The 17,581-nt window shown below is 35.8% G+C and overlaps 1 protein-coding gene across 1 annotated transcript in view; it reads left to right on the forward strand.

Annotated features, from left to right (window-relative positions):
* Window positions 1-245: 245 nt before the first annotated feature.
* LOC136201252 (protein MOR1) overlaps window positions 246-17,581 on the forward strand; it is a 30,637-nt gene continuing 13,301 nt past the window's right edge. The window contains exons 1-36 of the mRNA XM_065991881.1: window positions 246-669; window positions 846-951; window positions 1,033-1,156; window positions 3,801-3,880; window positions 3,956-4,133; window positions 4,252-4,316; window positions 4,936-5,018; window positions 5,125-5,210; window positions 5,341-5,454; window positions 6,510-6,629; window positions 7,888-7,990; window positions 9,197-9,333; window positions 11,511-11,576; window positions 11,661-11,763; window positions 12,094-12,134; window positions 12,381-12,452; window positions 12,559-12,666; window positions 12,768-12,873; window positions 13,805-13,917; window positions 14,010-14,097; window positions 14,286-14,386; window positions 14,531-14,638; window positions 14,751-14,856; window positions 14,947-15,026; window positions 15,112-15,261; window positions 15,381-15,456; window positions 15,612-15,736; window positions 15,825-15,935; window positions 16,017-16,166; window positions 16,439-16,513; window positions 16,590-16,671; window positions 16,759-16,871; window positions 16,950-17,051; window positions 17,135-17,209; window positions 17,302-17,397; window positions 17,477-17,578. Of these exons, the coding sequence (XP_065847953.1) occupies window positions 510-669; window positions 846-951; window positions 1,033-1,156; window positions 3,801-3,880; window positions 3,956-4,133; window positions 4,252-4,316; window positions 4,936-5,018; window positions 5,125-5,210; window positions 5,341-5,454; window positions 6,510-6,629; window positions 7,888-7,990; window positions 9,197-9,333; window positions 11,511-11,576; window positions 11,661-11,763; window positions 12,094-12,134; window positions 12,381-12,452; window positions 12,559-12,666; window positions 12,768-12,873; window positions 13,805-13,917; window positions 14,010-14,097; window positions 14,286-14,386; window positions 14,531-14,638; window positions 14,751-14,856; window positions 14,947-15,026; window positions 15,112-15,261; window positions 15,381-15,456; window positions 15,612-15,736; window positions 15,825-15,935; window positions 16,017-16,166; window positions 16,439-16,513; window positions 16,590-16,671; window positions 16,759-16,871; window positions 16,950-17,051; window positions 17,135-17,209; window positions 17,302-17,397; window positions 17,477-17,578 (3,705 nt within the window). The 5' untranslated portion in view covers window positions 246-509. The remainder of the gene's footprint in view (window positions 670-845; window positions 952-1,032; window positions 1,157-3,800; window positions 3,881-3,955; window positions 4,134-4,251; window positions 4,317-4,935; window positions 5,019-5,124; window positions 5,211-5,340; window positions 5,455-6,509; window positions 6,630-7,887; window positions 7,991-9,196; window positions 9,334-11,510; window positions 11,577-11,660; window positions 11,764-12,093; window positions 12,135-12,380; window positions 12,453-12,558; window positions 12,667-12,767; window positions 12,874-13,804; window positions 13,918-14,009; window positions 14,098-14,285; window positions 14,387-14,530; window positions 14,639-14,750; window positions 14,857-14,946; window positions 15,027-15,111; window positions 15,262-15,380; window positions 15,457-15,611; window positions 15,737-15,824; window positions 15,936-16,016; window positions 16,167-16,438; window positions 16,514-16,589; window positions 16,672-16,758; window positions 16,872-16,949; window positions 17,052-17,134; window positions 17,210-17,301; window positions 17,398-17,476; window positions 17,579-17,581) is intronic.

A 17,581-nucleotide genomic window follows, 5' to 3' on the forward strand; every position in this document is an offset into this window, starting at 1 on the left:
ATGCTCTAATAGAATTACGATTATTTCCGTTAAAAGAAAAAAGAATTACGTTATGCATCTGACTAGGCATAGATCTCCTAGAGGGAAGCCACGCTCCTGCAGTGCTCTCAGTTGGGCCCACTCAGGGTCCTATAAAAATGCGCTGCTCAACTGTAACAGTGCCGAAACATACCACACGCGCTGTGTTTGAATTGTATTAGAAATCTCTCAATATTTCGGAGTGTTTTAGAAACAAATTTATAACGCGTGGGAAAATTACTAATTCGAAACGTACAACCCAAAATACCATCCTCTCTCTCTTATGTTCTGTTTGTAATTTATTTTTATTTTTTTATTCTTTGAGTTTCGAGTGATAAAACATTATCGTACGCACCCTCTCTATACCCTGGTTTTGTCATTTCCTCTCCCTACTCTCTCGCCGGTACGGCAACGTCCAGAAGGAAAAGAAGATATAATAAGTCTGCATTGCGGAGATCGATAAATTGTGGATATAGATTGTGAAGGAAACAATGTCGGAAGAAGAAAAATTGTTGAAGGAGGCAAAGAAGTTGCCATGGGAAGATCGATTATTGCATAAGAACTGGAAGGTGAGGAACGAGGCCAACATCGACTTGGCTGCCGTTTGTGATTCTATTACCGATCCTAAGGACCCTCGTCTTCGTGAATTTGGTGGGTTTTTCTTTTATTACTCCTTTAGGGTTTTCATTTCCATTTTAGTTTCTCTAGTTCAGATCTGATTCTCATAGTTGTGTGGTCGATCTATGTCTATTTCAATTTTATATGGGGAATGTGCGTTCATGTGGATGCGGTTTTGAACGGCTCCTTCATTATTTTGGGGGTATTAGGTCCGTTCTTTAGGAAGACCGTGGCGGATTCAAATGCGCCGGTTCAAGAGAAGGCTCTCGATGCATTAATAGCTTTTTTGCGAGCTGCAGATGCTGATGCTGGAAGGTGAAGAACCTTTATGATGTTCATCTTTTGTGCCCTTTCATTTTGCTTTCTGAATTCTGAGTTGGAAACTACTATATACAGGTATGCGAAGGAAGTTTGTGATGTCATTGTAGCAAAATGCCTTACTGGTCGTCCCAAAACAGTGGAAAAGGCTCAGGCAGCATTCATGCTTTGGGTGGAGCTGGAGGCTGTTGATGTTTTCCTGGTAGGCTCCTTAGTGCACTACATTTTGCTGATTTTGATTGAAGGTTGCTATGCTTTTTTGCTCTGTGGTTCCTTAGAACTTGACAAGGTTTTCATCCATACAGAGATTTTTTTTTCCTGCAGTGGGATGCCTTTATTGCACGTGCATGCATACAGTACATTGAAATTATCTTGTTTTATTACTTCTGAATTGTTGGTTACATGTTCTTAATCCTTGTTCAGATTTTAGTGTGATCCATGCACATCTCAGTTTCTTAATTGGAATACATGCTTACTTCTCCATCTAAGTGATATTACTAAGCCTTTGCTTTATTCAGCCATAGAGGGAGAACATTGTTGGCTGTTTCAGTTATCTGTAGTGGTCAGTAAAAATCTCCATTCTGCAGTTCGTTTATTAGTAAAAATCTCCATCAGTAAGATGTTGAGGTTGGGTTTTCAATGTTCTAGGATTTCAGTTCGTTTATCTCTGTTTCTTCTTCTTATTCTTTTCAGGACCACTTCTATTTGGTTACTATTTTTTTCCATGATAAACTTAACAATTTAAGGGCTTAGCTAAGCAGAAATTTGAGAGGACATGTAATTTGGATTTTGGCTGTAGAAATTTTTATTTATGCTTGTGGTTTTTGTACCATATAGAAAATGGATAGACAATTTTGTGTAAGTACAAATTTTGACTTTCTTGAAGTAAATCTATTCTATGCTAATGAAATTTGAGATTTGACATTGAACAATCTTCACATCCTTCTGTTGTGATATTAGATTATTTTACGTATATATGTTTTGCCAAAGATTTATTTCCAATGAATTGGCAATTGCATTTTTTTAAGAATACACTAATGAAATATTAAAACGAGACTCAACAAATAAGGTTTTATGGCCATGTGTTGTGGTGATATTGGATGATCTCGAGAATATACATTTTCTTAATGATTTACTAACATTGAATTGGCAATGTCATTTTTTTAAGCATGTATTTCCTGCCACCTTTGACCTTCGATTGTATTATTTTTGTATGAAGACCAAGAAATTAACCTGTTCTTTTTGTGCAATGTGAAGAGAAAATGAATGGCTAGATGAAATAAATAGTCTGAATTACAATGCAAAATCACTCATCACTGGTTAATTGTTCAAACAGTAAAGCTGTAAAATTAAAAGATAAAACAATATTTGAAATGTTACTGTTGCTTGTTGCTGTATGCCCAAGTTTCAAATATTACCCAGTGTTGTTAAATTTCATACATTTTGAAATTGTAACTACTGAACTATTGCAAGCTATATCACTGCAGTAGTTATATATCTGGTTTCGTGCTGAAATCGTATAATGAGAGTGGGAATTTACCTGCTTCTGAGTGGGAGGCGATCTTTATGTCAATTCGCTTTGTTAAATTGGTTTTGCAACTAGACAGCTGCAGAACTGATGCTCTCAACTCTTTCATCTTATGAGCTTTAGAGGGGTTGTTAAAAGATTTTTCAGTAGAGGGATCCATATTCTTTTAAAATAAACGAGACAACTGTGTGACTTTGTGTCAAGAGTTCAGGTTATGGGTGCCTTATGTTTGGACTTGCTTGTTACAATTTGAAAGGGAAATTTTGAAGAAGTTTGTTTCTTTAGTGGTTTGTTATTGACAAACAACTGTGCCTTTTCTTTCAATAAAAGGTTACATTATTTCATCCAAATGTTTGAAGTATGTTATACTGTTTTGATTTCAAAAAAGCACCAAGAGTACTTCAATTGGCGAATGTAATACTCTGTAAAGTGCATCCTACATTTTCGATAAATTACATCTTGAACATACATTTTTCTTTCATTTTCATGTTATTTCCCCCCCTTTTGTGTACCTTTTTCCCTAAATCTTTGCCGCAAGACTGTGTCTAAGGGATTATGATACTATAAAAGTACGATAATTGCACATGGCCAGAGATTTTTCTTTTTCATGCTGTTTGTTTTATTTTATTTTTGTATATGATTGAATGCTTTGAAGGCAAAATTCTCCGTGATTAACCATTCTTTCAGAACTATGGACTCTTTGTTAAGTCAATGAGAAGGGGGAATAGGAAGAAATACCAAAATGGAAGGGAGTTGATGAGGTTTCAGGCAATGGGATTTTCTTGCATGTGCACGATTCAGTTCTTGATTTACAGACTGATGTTTTCATGGCCATTTGGATTGACACTTGATCAAATTAGTTTTTATCTAGGAAGAACCTATACTTCTAGGAGGTTAACGTACTAGTGTCGGACACGCGCACCTGGCATGCCAAAATAAGTATTGCCTATATAGGTGTTTTTTTTTTTAATAATTATACAAAAAAGAGGTGTTGATATATAAAAGAATAAAATAAGACCCTAATAAAAAAAGAAATCAAAATCTAAACAAAAGAATATAGCAGCCGTCCCTTTTTTATGTAAATGAAAAGGATTAAAATATAAAACACACAAAAAAAAACAAATAAAAATTTAAAAAACCTAACCTAAACACATCTGATCTGCGATTATATATAATTGGCATGTCCCTGCTGTACTCCTGTCTCCTATTTGTTAAAAATGTCGTACCTGCACTGTACGACTGCTCCTGTCGATGCTTCCTAGCTTTTTATATGATCAGTTTTCCATGAAATCATAACATATATGCCTGATGACTGCAGGATACCATGGAGAAAGCAATAAAAAATAAAGTTGCCAAAGCTGTTGTGCCAGCAATTGATGTCATGTTTCAGGCATTGAGGTGATCATCTGTTCCAATTTTGTAGTAATTTCCTTTTTAGTTGGTTACCTAAGTATGTCATGTCATTATGCTTAGTGAATTTGGAGCCAAAATTGTTCCCCCGAAGAGGATTTTGAAGATGCTTCCAGAATTGTTTGATCATCAAGATCAGAATGTTCGTGCGTCCTCCAAAGGCGTAACTCTAGAGCTTTGTCGTTGGATTGGGAAGGACCCAGTGAAATCAATTTTGTTTGAGAAAATGAGGGATACAATGGTATGGTAAATTAATGGGGTTTTTTTTTTTTTTTTTTTTTTTTTTTTTTTTTTTCAACTTCTGTTTCAAATCCTGGTTTCGTGGTATTTTTATTAATTGATTGGTTTTATGTTGGAAGAAAAAAGAGCTGGAAGCTGAGCTTGTTAATGTCACGGGGACAGCTAAGCCATCTCGAAAGATTAGGTGAATGTTGTGAAGAGATATTGCTTACCTTTGGAAATATTTTACTTCATCTTTTCTCTATCAGTAGGAATTGGGTTATTGGAAGTATTGATGGTGTAGTCTGTTGTTTTCCCTTGCTCTAACCATTGAATTTTACATGATGGCTTCTATTTTTCTTATTTGCTTGAGACTACTTTGGTTATTCAAGTAGAAAAAGGATGAACCTTAGCTCTCTTTATTGGCTTATCTGAAGTTCTGCCATACTTCTATTTTTTGAGCTGCAATTTATGCTGACATGCTTTTTTCTTTTTATTCTTCTATTTTATTTTAAAATCTCTTCCTGGTTGTTTTATCTCATCTGTTCAAGCCTTTAGTTATCTTTTAAGTTGATTTTGATGTTATTATTTTCAAGGATTTGATGTTTGTTAGTCATTGGTTGAATAATTGTCAGTCATTGATGTCAATTCGTCTGCGTTTCTGAGTGCTGCTTTTTAGTTTGAAAAGATATCATACAAATTGTAACTTTCAAGTTTATGGTATTGCCGTTATATGGTGTAAAATGTTGGTTATTAGTTAGAGTATGTGTCTTAGAAGTCAGTTTCTTTATCTATGTCTAAATTTAGACATGTACGTTTAACAGGTCTGAGCAAGACAAGGAGCCAGAGCCAGAAGCTATATCTGAAATTGCAGGTCCTGCCCATTTGGAAGAAGTTGCAGCTGAAGGTATGTGATTATCTCCTGCTTTGCTATTATTATTATTATCTTGTTCTCTGTGTGTGTGTGTGACTCACAAACATGTAATTGCTCATATGTGTGCCAAAATTGCCAGCTCCTCAGGAAATAGATGAATATGAGCTTGTTGATCCTGTAGATATTTTGGCTCCTCTGGAGAAGTTAGGATTTTGGGATAGAGTGGTGAGTGCTATCTCATCCTGCGACATTCTTTTTCCATTCTGAATGGGACTGATATCTGACATTTTATTGTCTGTTTCCAAATGAGTAAGTTTGGTTCCTTCTATAATTAATAATGTTGCTTGCCTTTTAGAAAGCCACCAAGTGGTCAGAAAGAAAGGAGGCTGTGGCAGAATTGACTAAGCTGGCTTCTACAAAAAGAATAGCACCTGGTGATTTTTCAGAAGTTTGCCGGACATTGAAAAAGGTAGATACTTCTACATAGCGACTACAATTAATTTTTCTTCTCCAGTTAAAACTTCAAGTGCATTTTCCATTAGATGTTAAGGTGGTTCCACTTTTTTGTTGTTGTTGTTGTTGTTTTTCTTTGTTTTTGTTTTTAAAAATCTTTTCTAGTATGTCTTTTACTATTCTTTCTCGACATATGTGAAGGAGCTCCTGCTCATGAAGCACAGTTGCTGTGGGCTCTTGATTAATTGCTCACACAGTTATGGAGTTCCTATACTCTTGGTTGTTAATTTTGTATGCAGCATGATGAATCCTTTTTAGCTGTTTAAGAGCGAGGATGCAATGTTGCGATATTTTGTGAAGGTTGATTGTACTTCTTGTATGTATTCCTGTATATTTCCTTGCCATTTCACATATTAGGATTTCTTTATAAGGTCCTGTTTTTTATTTGTCTTTTTTGAATGAGAAATGATACAATGGATTTTCGTCTTTACCACCCAAATAATCTGAGCATTTATGCTTCTGTTACCTGAATATGCATGTCTTAATAGGGGTTGTGAAGCTATCATAATATCTATTCAGAAATTTGTTGAAAAGGCTCTTGTTGGTATTAATATGGCCTTCTGTGCTATCTTACAATTAAGCTGAAGGGGGGGTTAGTCAACGTCTGAGGTTACATATGTTATGAATGCAAATATTTGTGTCTATCTAAGCATATACATGGCTTTGAATTTGTCAGAATATATTGTGCCTTTCCATAGCTCAGTCCTTTTATGTTATGCTAAATGTAATAGTCGAGAGTATTGTGCTTTCAGTTATGTTGGTTCATATGAGTAGTTCTAAGATTGATAATTTCCGATCTTAGTGACAGATATGAATGATAACACATATTTAGAAGTATGGTTTCTGGACAATATGCCAGGCTTAACATGTAACTTTCTGTTGCTTTAATATTTATTGCTAAAGCGTCATGAGTATTAATGAAATTTCAGTTTTATATTTTTTGAACTTTTCATGTTTATTTTGTATTGCTAAGTTGCAATAACATGCTTCAACTGTTTTTTTCTTCCCCAGCTTGTTACAGATGTGAACATTGCAGTTGCAGTTGAGGCCATCCAAGCTATTGGCAATCTTGCACGGGGCTTAAGAACTCATTTTTCTGGAAGTTCTCGCTTCTTATTACCAGTTTTGCTTGTAAGTAGAATGATCTTGAATTGAAGACATTCCTTCATTTGCCCCCATTTGTAAGGGACTTTTATTTATAATCTGTGTACCATATTTAGGAACATAGTAAAAAATGTTGACATTATGCTGCATTGATTGAACCCATTTTTTATCCCATTTTTCTACCCTGAAGTTGAACCTCTTTTGATAGTTAAAATGAAGGGACACTATTTAACAAATTTTTGTATATCTTTGTGCAGTATTATGTTCTGACTCATTTTTTTCATGTGTTACTTGCCTTTGGAATCTTATTGTGTTCCCCGCACACTATGCCTTTGGTCTTTGTTGTTTTCTGCGAACATGTAGTATGTACATTGGATGCATGTTTCTATATAATCTTATTTTCCACTTGTAATTTTATCAGATCGGAGAATATATGGGGACCTTCCCCTTGCATTTCCTTGTAAATGTTATGTCCTTTTTATTCTTTTAAATATGTAAAAAGAACATTAAAGAATATTGTGCTTGCATTTGCTTGATGTTGGTTGTGTTTTTTTTTTGTTAGGAAGGCTTTCCAAGGGTACCTTTTTTGATAGTTAAAATGAAGGGATACTCCGAAACAATTTCTTATAGCTTTGTGCATTATTATATTCTTACTCATTTTTTGATGTGTTGCTTGTTTTTGGAATCCTATTACGTTCCTGGCATACCATGTCTTTGGTCTTTGTTATTTTCTGTGAACATGTGGCGTTTACATTGGATGCATATTTTATATCATCTTATTTTTCACTTATTTCGCAGGGTAATTTTATTGGATTGGAGAATTTATGGGGTGTTCCCCTTGCATTTTCTTGTAAATATAATGTCCTTTTTTCTTTTAAATATGTAAAAGGACAGTATTATGTTCTTACTCATTTTTTGATGTGTTACTTGCTTTTGGAACCCTATTATGTTCCTGGCATACCATGTCTTTGGTCTTTGTTATTTTCTGTGAAAATGTAGTGTGTACATTGGATGCATGCTGTATATCATCTTATTTTTCACTGGTAATTTTATTGGATTCGAGAAATTATGGGGCATTCCCATTGCATATATAATATCCTTTTTTCTTTTAAATATGTATAAGGACAGTAAACAAAATTGTGTTTGGATGTGCTTGCATTTGCTTTGATTCCATGGTTGTGTGTTTGTTTGAACTTACTGTGACTTCTGTATAGGATGGCTTTCTGGAGTTCTATATACTGTATATCTAACAGTGATGCTTTTCTCCATTGTTTGCTTGTGGTAGGAAAAATTGAAAGAGAAAAAACCTACTCTGACTGAGTCACTTACACAAACGCTTCAAGCAATGCAGAAGTCTGGGTGCTTAAATCTTGTTGACATTGTTGAAGGTAAATTCAATACTCTTATTAAAATAGTATATAAACTGCATAGAATTTTAAGGTTTCTTTCTTTTCCCGTTTTTTTTTTTTATTTCTTATTTTTGTTGTGATGTTTATACCGTCTCCTTAATATTACTAGCCCTCTGTTTTGGAGCTTCCTCAACATTTGTTGGTGTTTTTTGGGTTGTTATTAGTCTAAAAAAGTGTTCTTTTTAGTATGCTAAATAATATTCCTTATGATGTAAGGTTTGTAAACCACTAACATTTTCCTGCAGGAAATGATTTTTCTTTTTCCTTTTCTCTTACCTTTTGAACCTGGTTCTGGGTCATATTGATATGATTTATGCTTTGAGTGCTCATTGATTTCCAATTTAAGTTCCTTGCATCTTGGAGATCATAGTTGTTAAAGGGTATAGCCTAAGGCTCCAGCCCAAGGCACTAGGCTGTTTTGTGCACCTGCCGTGGTTATAAGAGGCGTGCCATGGATGCCTATATGTCATGTTTTTTTTAAAGAGTCCAAAATAAACAACAACAAAAAAAAACGACATTGAAGAGGTGCAGATACACAACGTGAAACTGACTTTGTGGTTGAGTATGAAGAGGATGAAGAGGATCAGATCCTTGACGAAGAATTTGATGATGTTGGTGACGAGGAGAGTGATGACTGATGAAAGAAAAAAAACGACATTGAAAAGAGGTGTAGATAGACAACGTGAAACTGACTTTGTGGAGTGACTAGCTCACTTTCTTTGAGTCACGACTTCCAGGTATTTAGTTAATGACCCTGTAAGCGAAGGTCGCTTCAATAAAAAAAACTGGAAGAGGATCAGATCCTCGAAGAAGAATTTGATGATGTTGGAGATGAGGAGAGTGATGATTGATGAGTTTCATGACTTTTGATGAGAAGTAGCTATTAGTCAACTTAGGATTTACTATTTAGTTGAACATTTGAGCTTTAGATATGGGGTTTATAGCATGTTAGAATTTATGATTAAGAAGTATTGCATCTTTTGATGTTTGATTTTAGAACTTCTTATTTTATATATTACGGTTCATGGTTTATATATTTTTAATCTTTTAGTGCGCCTTGCGTCGCTCAGGCGCGCACCTGCGCCAAGGCTCCAGGACCCCTGGCACCTTTAATAACTATGTTTTAGCTACGCTCTAGAAAGGATATGCTATTATTATTTTTGAAGTGGATGCTGTTTATTGCAGAGGTTAAGACAGCTGGGAAAAACAAAGTTCCTCTTGTGCGCTCGCTAACTTTGAACTGGGTAACATTTTGTATTGAAACAAGTAATAAGGCTGTTATTCTGAAGGTGCACAAGGATTATGTCCCCATATGTATGGAGGTATTGTATTCTTTTCCTGAAGGTCCCAAGTGCTGTCTCTTTATTTTGATTAGTTTTCCAAATTCTGTTCATTTATTTTGATTACGTATGTTATGAACTTTGTAATAATGTTTTGCTTGCTTCTATTGTTGGTGCCACTAGTACTGGCAATTTGTAACCTGTGAACTATAGATATTTTTGAAAAAATGTTTAAAAAATATGGTTTTGGAGTGTTCTTAGAATTGTAAATTAATGTTCCATCTTGAATTTTCTAGGACACATCCAGTCTGCTTATATGGTCCGACACTTGTGCTTTCCTTCTTCGTACTTCCATCTAAGCTGAGATTAGGTTATCCAAGACCATCCCTAGACTTGCTGTTTGGGTTTCCAGTGATATTTCTGTTTTTCCCCTATAAATTCTTATCTTGTATATTAAAAAAAATAAGATAATAAGGATGAAATTGATTGTAAGGATTATTTGGGATCTAACTGTACTTGTTTAATCATTCCAAAGTGTTGCCTGCTAAATTAAATATTGTGTTTTTATGCACCTGTTAATGCTTCTCGTAGGCAATTGAAAAAATTGAAGTTTTTTCCCCATGACTACAAATTAAAAAAAGGGTGAAGTAAGAAAAAACCCCTGTGCATTTTCAATTTTGGTCAAACTGGTACCTGTAATTTTTTTTTTTGGTAAACGGGGACTGAGGTTTTCTTTTGCGACCAGAGATGATGGAGGTTTTTTGCTTTACTAAAAGAAGGACTTCAAAATTAAAATGAGCGATGATGACCTCCAAATTGAAAAATTCAAAGACTTGATGATATTCTAAGCAACTTTAAGTCTTCAACTTTTTAATTTTGAGGTCATTTAGGTGTTGTCTGGTGAGGAGAGAAAGTGAATGTTCAGAGAGAGAAAGCTCCGAAAATGATGATTTTGGAAAATAAAAAATTTGGTTCCATAGTAAATGTGGTACTAAACAACTTTAATTCTTGGAATTTTCCATTCAGAGGTCGTTAACTGCCTTTTTTACAGTATCAAACTAAACTGTCCTTGTTTTTAGCAAAACGAAAAACTCAGTCCCATAGTTATTAAAGGCTGAGGGGCGCCTCGGCTAAGGCTCCAGCCTTAGTGCCTCTGGATGACAGAGGCGGGCGCTGTCAGCCAGACGCGCGCCTCGGCTTTGTTAGGGTTTTTTGGGGTTTTTTTATATTCTTTTATTATCAGCCATGGATTAAAATAAGATGAATGGCTGAGATTAGTTTAGAAAATAAAAGAAAAGGGCAGAAACAAAGTATCCATACTTTTCATCGAGCTCAGTAGGCCCATCGCAGACCAGAAGTTCTCTGTCCATATCGCAGACATTACCTCTAGTTCAAGTGCTAGGCCTAAGGCTAAGGCGAAAGATAAGGGTAAAATGCCTTTTATAGATAATTAATCCGACTTTGTAGATGATGAGTACCTTGATGAGGAAGGTGACAATGATGATGAGATTGAGAACCTTCTTCAAGAAGAGCATATGATGATGGAAGTGATGATGATGATGATGGTTCCGATGAAGATTAGGAAGGAAGACTAGGAAGTTAAAGATTAGTTGTTTTCTAGAGTCAAGAAGACTATTAGTGTTATTAATTATTTGAAGTTGAACTTTGGTCGTTAGTTTTAACTTATAATTCGGTATTATGAGTTTATGATTATGCCTTAGTAGTTAACTAGAACTTAACTCATGCATTTTATGGGTTTATTATTGGTGTTTGACTCTTTGTGATTATTTGTGACTAGTATTATGAATTTATGATTTTTTTTGTATGCCTCGTGTCGCTCGGGCGCGCGCCTTAAGTTGCGCCAGCGCTCAAGGACCTCCCTTGCGCCTTAAATAACTATGCTCAGTCCTCGTTTGGACAATTTTTTTTACAGGTACCATTTTTTTTATAGGTACCAGTTTGACAAAAGTGAAAGCACATGTGTTTTTTTTTTCAGACTTTACCCTTAAAAAAATTATTCAATGTATTTCTTCTTTTTGCATATATTGGATCCTTATTATTCCATGCAAGATTCATTCTCAAATGATTGACTTCACTTCTTTAAATATTTTGCTATTTTTTTAGGGGACTTGTAGATCTTGCTTTTCTGTTGCTAATTTTGCAGCATTGTCTGTGCTTTCAAATGGTGTATTTGATGTTAAATAACTTGGATCTTGTAGAGCCTTAATGATGGGACCCCTGAAGTGAGGGATTCAGCTTTTTCTGCTTTGGCAGCAATTGCTAAGGTAGTTTTTCCATTTTCTTTGAAAATCTGTTAAAATACTACAAATTTTGCATGAAATGTTACAATTTGCCTATACTTTTCCTAGTCCGTTGGCATGAGGCCTTTGGAGAGATCATTGGAGAAACTTGACGATGTTAGAAGAAAGAAGCTATCTGAAATGATTGGGGGTTCAGGAAACAGTATTTCAGGTAGTATAAGATTAGGTTTGTTGATTTTAATTTTTCTTCCATATTGCAATTATTTACTTTTGAGGGCGAGCCTTGGCGCAACGGTAAACGTTGTTGTCGTGTGACCAAGAGGTCACGGGTTCGAGTCTTAGGAGCGGCCTCTTGCCAAATAAATTGGCAGGGGAAGGCTTGCCCCCAGTACAACCTTGTGGTGGGACCCCTCCCCGGACCCTCGCTCAGCGGGGATGCGTAGTGCACCGGGCCGCCCATATTGCAATTATTTACTTTTGTTTTTACTCATTGACTTGGAATTATTTACGTGTGTCTATTGTGTCTTTCATCATTCACCAGCTACAGTTCAAGCTACCAGTGGGACTGTACCTTCTACAGAGGTTGGTGTAAGCTCAATGCTCTGTTTACCTAAGTCACTAATTCTTTCATTAATTGAAAATCTTACTCTGAAATATGATTTCAGAGTTTATGCTAGTGGCGGTTATGGCAGCCAATCAAATCTAATTGCCATCATTTAAAATCTGTAGCAATATTTTACTTACATTGGAGCTTGATATGTATGTGTGTGTATATATATGCATATATGTATTGATATTAATTAAGCATTTTGGTTGGTGTTTTAACAGACATCAGAAGTCTCTTTTGTTAGAAGGTCAGCAGCAAGCATGCTTACTGGGAAGAAGAATGCTCCTGCTGCTGTGAGTTCCTTTCTATATCTCTTAATTTAATATCAATCTGTTGCCATTGAAATTTGTTTCCATGTTTCTCCTGTTTATTTATTTATTATATTGTAATTTTCATCAGCCTGCTAACAAAAAAGGTGGAACTAATAAATCTGGTGCCAACAAGAAACGAGATGGTGCTGGGCGGCCTGAAACCTCAAGAGCTGTTGAACCACCTGAAGATGTTGAGGTGAGCTAGTGACTTCTCTGTACGTCGTCTTTTTTTATCATCTTCAACATGGATATTTTTGTTCTGGATCTGAATGGATATGGTTGACTGAATATTTACAGCCATCGGAAATGAGTCTTGAAGAGATTGAAAGTAAATTAGGAAGTCTTATACAGGCTGAAACTGTTTCTCAATTGAAGAGCAGTGTGTGGAAAGAGAGGCTTGAAGGTAAGTTATAATCTTTCTTGTGATCTTCAATTGCTGTTAACCTTGTGTGATTATGTGCAGCTTTTTGATGGGTTCTGTTCCTTGAACTATGTTGAGTGGTGATACATAGATTTCCTTGCAAATTTATAGTTTGTGATCACTATTTTTTTTCCTTCTTCTTATTTTGAAATAACTTTGTTAAATTAAAGGTGAAGCAGAAATGTAAGATTTCTATTATTTCATTCATACAATATTGAAGTGCTACTTGTAACATTTGGCCCTGTTTCTTGTTGAGTTGACATGGCACCTGTACCAAAGTGTGGTTGCTCCATTGTGATCCGGAGATTATGGTTCAAAAATTGGAAGCCACACCGTTGCAACTTAATCGGATGCTTTGTACATGTAGGATTTTCCATATTTTGCAATTTGGGAAGTCTCACTAATATATTCATTTTGGAAGCTCATGGTGCTGATGACTACCTTGACTGGTTTGATAAAATGCTCAGCTTGGGGCAAGAGGTTTATCATCTTGCTTATAAAATATCCACCACTGTCAAGCTTGCTTGGAATTTTTTGACTGGTTTATCATCTTGCTTATAAAATATCCACCACTGTGAAGGTAGCTTGGAATTTTTTTCTCTAGGCTGTGTGTTTCCATGACTGATTATTATGTTTATTTCTGATACCATAATGGAATGGTCATACCAACTCTTCCCAAAATCATAGGTTACCTGGCATGGTAAAAATCCTCTTTTTGTTGTCTGAGTTTTTGCTGAAAGTCTAGGTTAGATGTTTTCATAGCATTGTTGCACTTGACACAATTGTCTATTTTTATTGGCGATTTTCTCAAATTTTTACTTCTGGGCAGTAGATAATTGTTTGGTAAAAATACTTCTCAGCTATTGTCATCTAAAATTTTGCTGTTCATTTGTATAATCACCACTTTTTGCAGCTATATCCTTGTTGAAACAACAGGTTGAGGGACTACAAGACCTTGATCAGTCTGTGGAGATTTTAATTCGTCTACTCTGTGCAATTCCTGGTTGGAATGAGAAAAATGTTCAGGTTTTTGAAGTCTTGATATGTTTTGCTGTAAATATAATATCAATCACTTATTTGACTGTCCTTGATAATTATAAAATTAAACAAAAATTCAGGTTCAGCAGCAGATGATTGAAGTAATTACTTTCTTGGCTTCTACTGCAAAAAAGTTTCCGAAGAAATGTGTGGTGCTTTGTCTACTTGGTGAGTGTTGGATCTTGGATCCTTTATCCCTTTTTCTTCTTCTTCTATTAACTGTGGAGCTGCATTATAAACCGTCATGGCTTTGTTGTTAACTATCTGTTAAACTGATTTTTCTCCTCCTTTTGAAATTGTTGGCGATTCTATTGTTAACTTACAGATTGATTGGATTTATAATGTCTCTTTGACAGCTATAAGCGAGCGGGTGGCTGATATAAAAACCAGAGCTCATGCCATGAAGTGTCTTACCACTTTTTCTGAGGCAGTAGGTCCAGGATTCATTTTTGAAAGAGTAAGCATTTTCAATTGGTCATATTTTTCTGTTTCTTTGGTAGAGGTAGAAGCATAAAGAATTGACGAATTGGACCTGGATATGATGCATTGCATTTCTCTTATTCGTTCTTAGTTAATGCATACTATATGTCTTCTTTTATAGGTTTACAAGGTTATGAAGGACCATAAGAATCCTAAGGTTCTTAGCGAGGGAGTGTTGTGGATGGTTTCAGCAGTTGAGGACTTTGGTGTATCACATTTGAAGCTTAAGGTCTTTCCAGTTCTTTCCCAAACTAGGATCTTGTTTGCTTGTCAGACCTATAACTTATTTAACATGTTGCTAGTTTCAGCTAAGTTTTATGATAATATTTTGCATATTGCAGGATTTAATTGATTTTTGTAAAGATATCGGATTGCAGTCTAGTGTGGCTGCTAGCAGAAATGCCACTATTAAGCTACTGGGCTCTCTACATAAGTTTGTTGGTCCAGGCGAGTTTTTATCTGAATTTCTTCCCTTATCTGACTTCATCATTAATTCTTCTATCTTGTTATTACTGTATTCTTTTATCTTTCCTGCAGAAATTAAGGGGTTTCTTGCTGATGTTAAACCAGCACTCCTTAGTGCACTAGATGCTGAGTTTGAAAAGAATCCGTTTGAGGTAATGCCAAGTTAGTGAAGTGTTTTCCTTATTGAAACTAGTTTATTGAGTTTTAAGCTATTCATCTCCTTTGTCTGTCCTTCAGGGTGTTTCTGTTGTTCCTAAGAAATCAGTGAGGGCATCAGAATCTGTGAGCTCAGTCTCTGCTGGTGGACTGGATGGTCTACCACGTGAAGACATTAGTGCAAAAATTACACCTACTCTGCTCAAAAGCATGGAAAGTCCTGATTGGAAGGTATGGTTGACAACATGTGAAACTTGTTTAGACAACTGCTTATACTTTTTCTGAGTAGTATACTTGATCGATGGAACATGATTTCCTGAGTCATTTTCATTGTTGCTTTTCTGTATCAGGTCCGACTGGAGTCAATTGAAGCTGTGAATAAGATTTTGGAAGAGGCTAATAAGCGCATCCAGCCAACTGGAACTGGTAATGCCTTGCATTTTCACGTATTATTGTGATCATCATTACTTATCATGTACTTATCTTTTCCATGGTGGTTGGAATTCAGCTAATTTACTTGTGAAGGCACATAAGCACCATGCTTTATTTTTTTTCGTTCTTATATTTGATTTGACTGCCAGGTGAATTGTGTGGTGCTCTTAGAGGACGTCTGAATGATAGCAATAAGAATTTAGTTATGGCAACGCTGACAACCATTGGTGCTGTTGCATCTGCTATGGGTCCAACTGTTGAGAAGTCAAGCAAGGTTTGCAAACTTATATAAGCTTTTGGCTTTTTGTTTCCTTTTCTCTGTCCTGCTGGATATTGAAGTTTATCTTCCTGATTACTTACAGGGCATTTTGTCGGATATTCTGAAATGTCTTGGTGACAACAAGAAACATATGAGAGAGTGTACTTTGACTACTATAGATACTTGGGCAGCTGCTGTTTGTCTTGATAAAATGGTATGCGTTATTTGTCGTTGATTAATTTTCGATGAATCCAACATTCTGGCATCCATTAAAATGATAGTTTCCTTCTTTCAGATCCCCTACATAGCAGCAGCATTAGTGGACACTAAACTTGGTGCTGAAGGACGTAAGGATCTGTTTGATTGGTTGTCAAAGCAACTTTCTGGATTGAGTGACTTTTCTGATGCTGTACATTTGTTGAAACCAGCTGGCTCAGCTATGACGGTAATTTCAATTTTGGATATCTTGTCCTATAGTTTCGGTAGTAAGGCTTAGTTGGAGCATCCTAAGATTTTTCCAATTTAAAATGTATGATCAAGGGCTTGTTAAATTTGTGCCACTTAGTGCAATGACTTGTTAAAAGCCCAAATTGACAGGTAATGTAATGGGCAGTGTGTGCATTTGACATTTCCAAATCCAACAGTATTCCTAGCCTTTTGTGGTATGTGCAATATTATCCAACTTTAACTTCTGGCTGTACTCTTTAATATTCTTAGGATAAATCATCGGATGTTCGAAAAGCTGCTGAAGCATGCATAAATGAGATCTTGAGGGTTTCTGGACAAGAAATGGTATGTAGTAGAATTATTTGTCATTTGTTTGAGATAATTTACTACCTATACGGCACTTACTGTACTCTTATTACAGATTGAGAAGAATCTGAAAGATCTAAATGGGCCTGCTTTAGCTCTCGTTCATGAGCGAGTGAAACCTTATACTGGCTTTCAAGGTGTGTTCCTTTATCATGTTGGATAGAATTCTTGTGCGTCTTCTCTCCAGTTGATTCTTTATGCAAATTTAGTATTTTGTTTGTTAGAACCATTTGAATCTGCAAAATCAACCATGGGGCCAACATCCAAGACAAGCTCAAAGGCTGGACGATCTGCTTCCAATGGAGTTTCAAAGCATGGAAATCGAACCGTGTCTTCAGTATGTATCTTCTTCTGCTTTACATCTTTCACATATTCTATTCAGGAGAATAACTAGATGCCTGACTGATTTCATCAGAGAGCCATACCAACAAAAAGTTCAAGGCCAGAAGCAGTAATGTCTGTTCAGGATAGAGCTGTCCAGTCGCAAGCTTTATTGAATATCAAAGACTCAAACAAGGTATATTTTGTCTGTGGGTTGAAAAGTTCGGTTAGAACTAAAAACAGTGCTTACCCAACTTCCATTTCCACATGCTTTTTCAGGAGGACAGGGAGAGAATGGTTGTTCGCAGGTTTAAGTTTGAAGAATTGCGGATAGAACAAATTCAAGATCTCGAGGTTTTTTTTTGTAGTATGCTTATGTTAGCTTTTGGTTGATCCTTTCAGTTTTTAGTATGTACTGATATTTCTTTGATGTTCCTTAAATACAGAGTGATATGATGAAATATTTCAGAGAGGACTTGCATCGGCGGCTGCTGAGTACGGACTTCAAAAAACAAGTTGATGGGCTTGAGATGCTACAGAAGGTATTTAGCTGTCTGCTTGGCTACTTGCCTTTTGTTCAACTGTTGACGACTTCATATATGATTGTTGGGTTTGCTGCAGGCTCTTCCTTCCATTGCAAAGGAAATAATTGAAGTTCTCGATATCCTTCTGAGGTGGTTTGTTTTGCAATTCTGTAAATCTAACACAACTTGCCTGTTGAAGGTA

The sequence above is a fragment of the Euphorbia lathyris genome, chromosome 1 (genome assembly GCF_963576675.1).
Source record: "Euphorbia lathyris chromosome 1, ddEupLath1.1, whole genome shotgun sequence".
In the NCBI taxonomy this organism is placed as follows: Eukaryota; Viridiplantae; Streptophyta; class Magnoliopsida; order Malpighiales; family Euphorbiaceae; genus Euphorbia; species Euphorbia lathyris.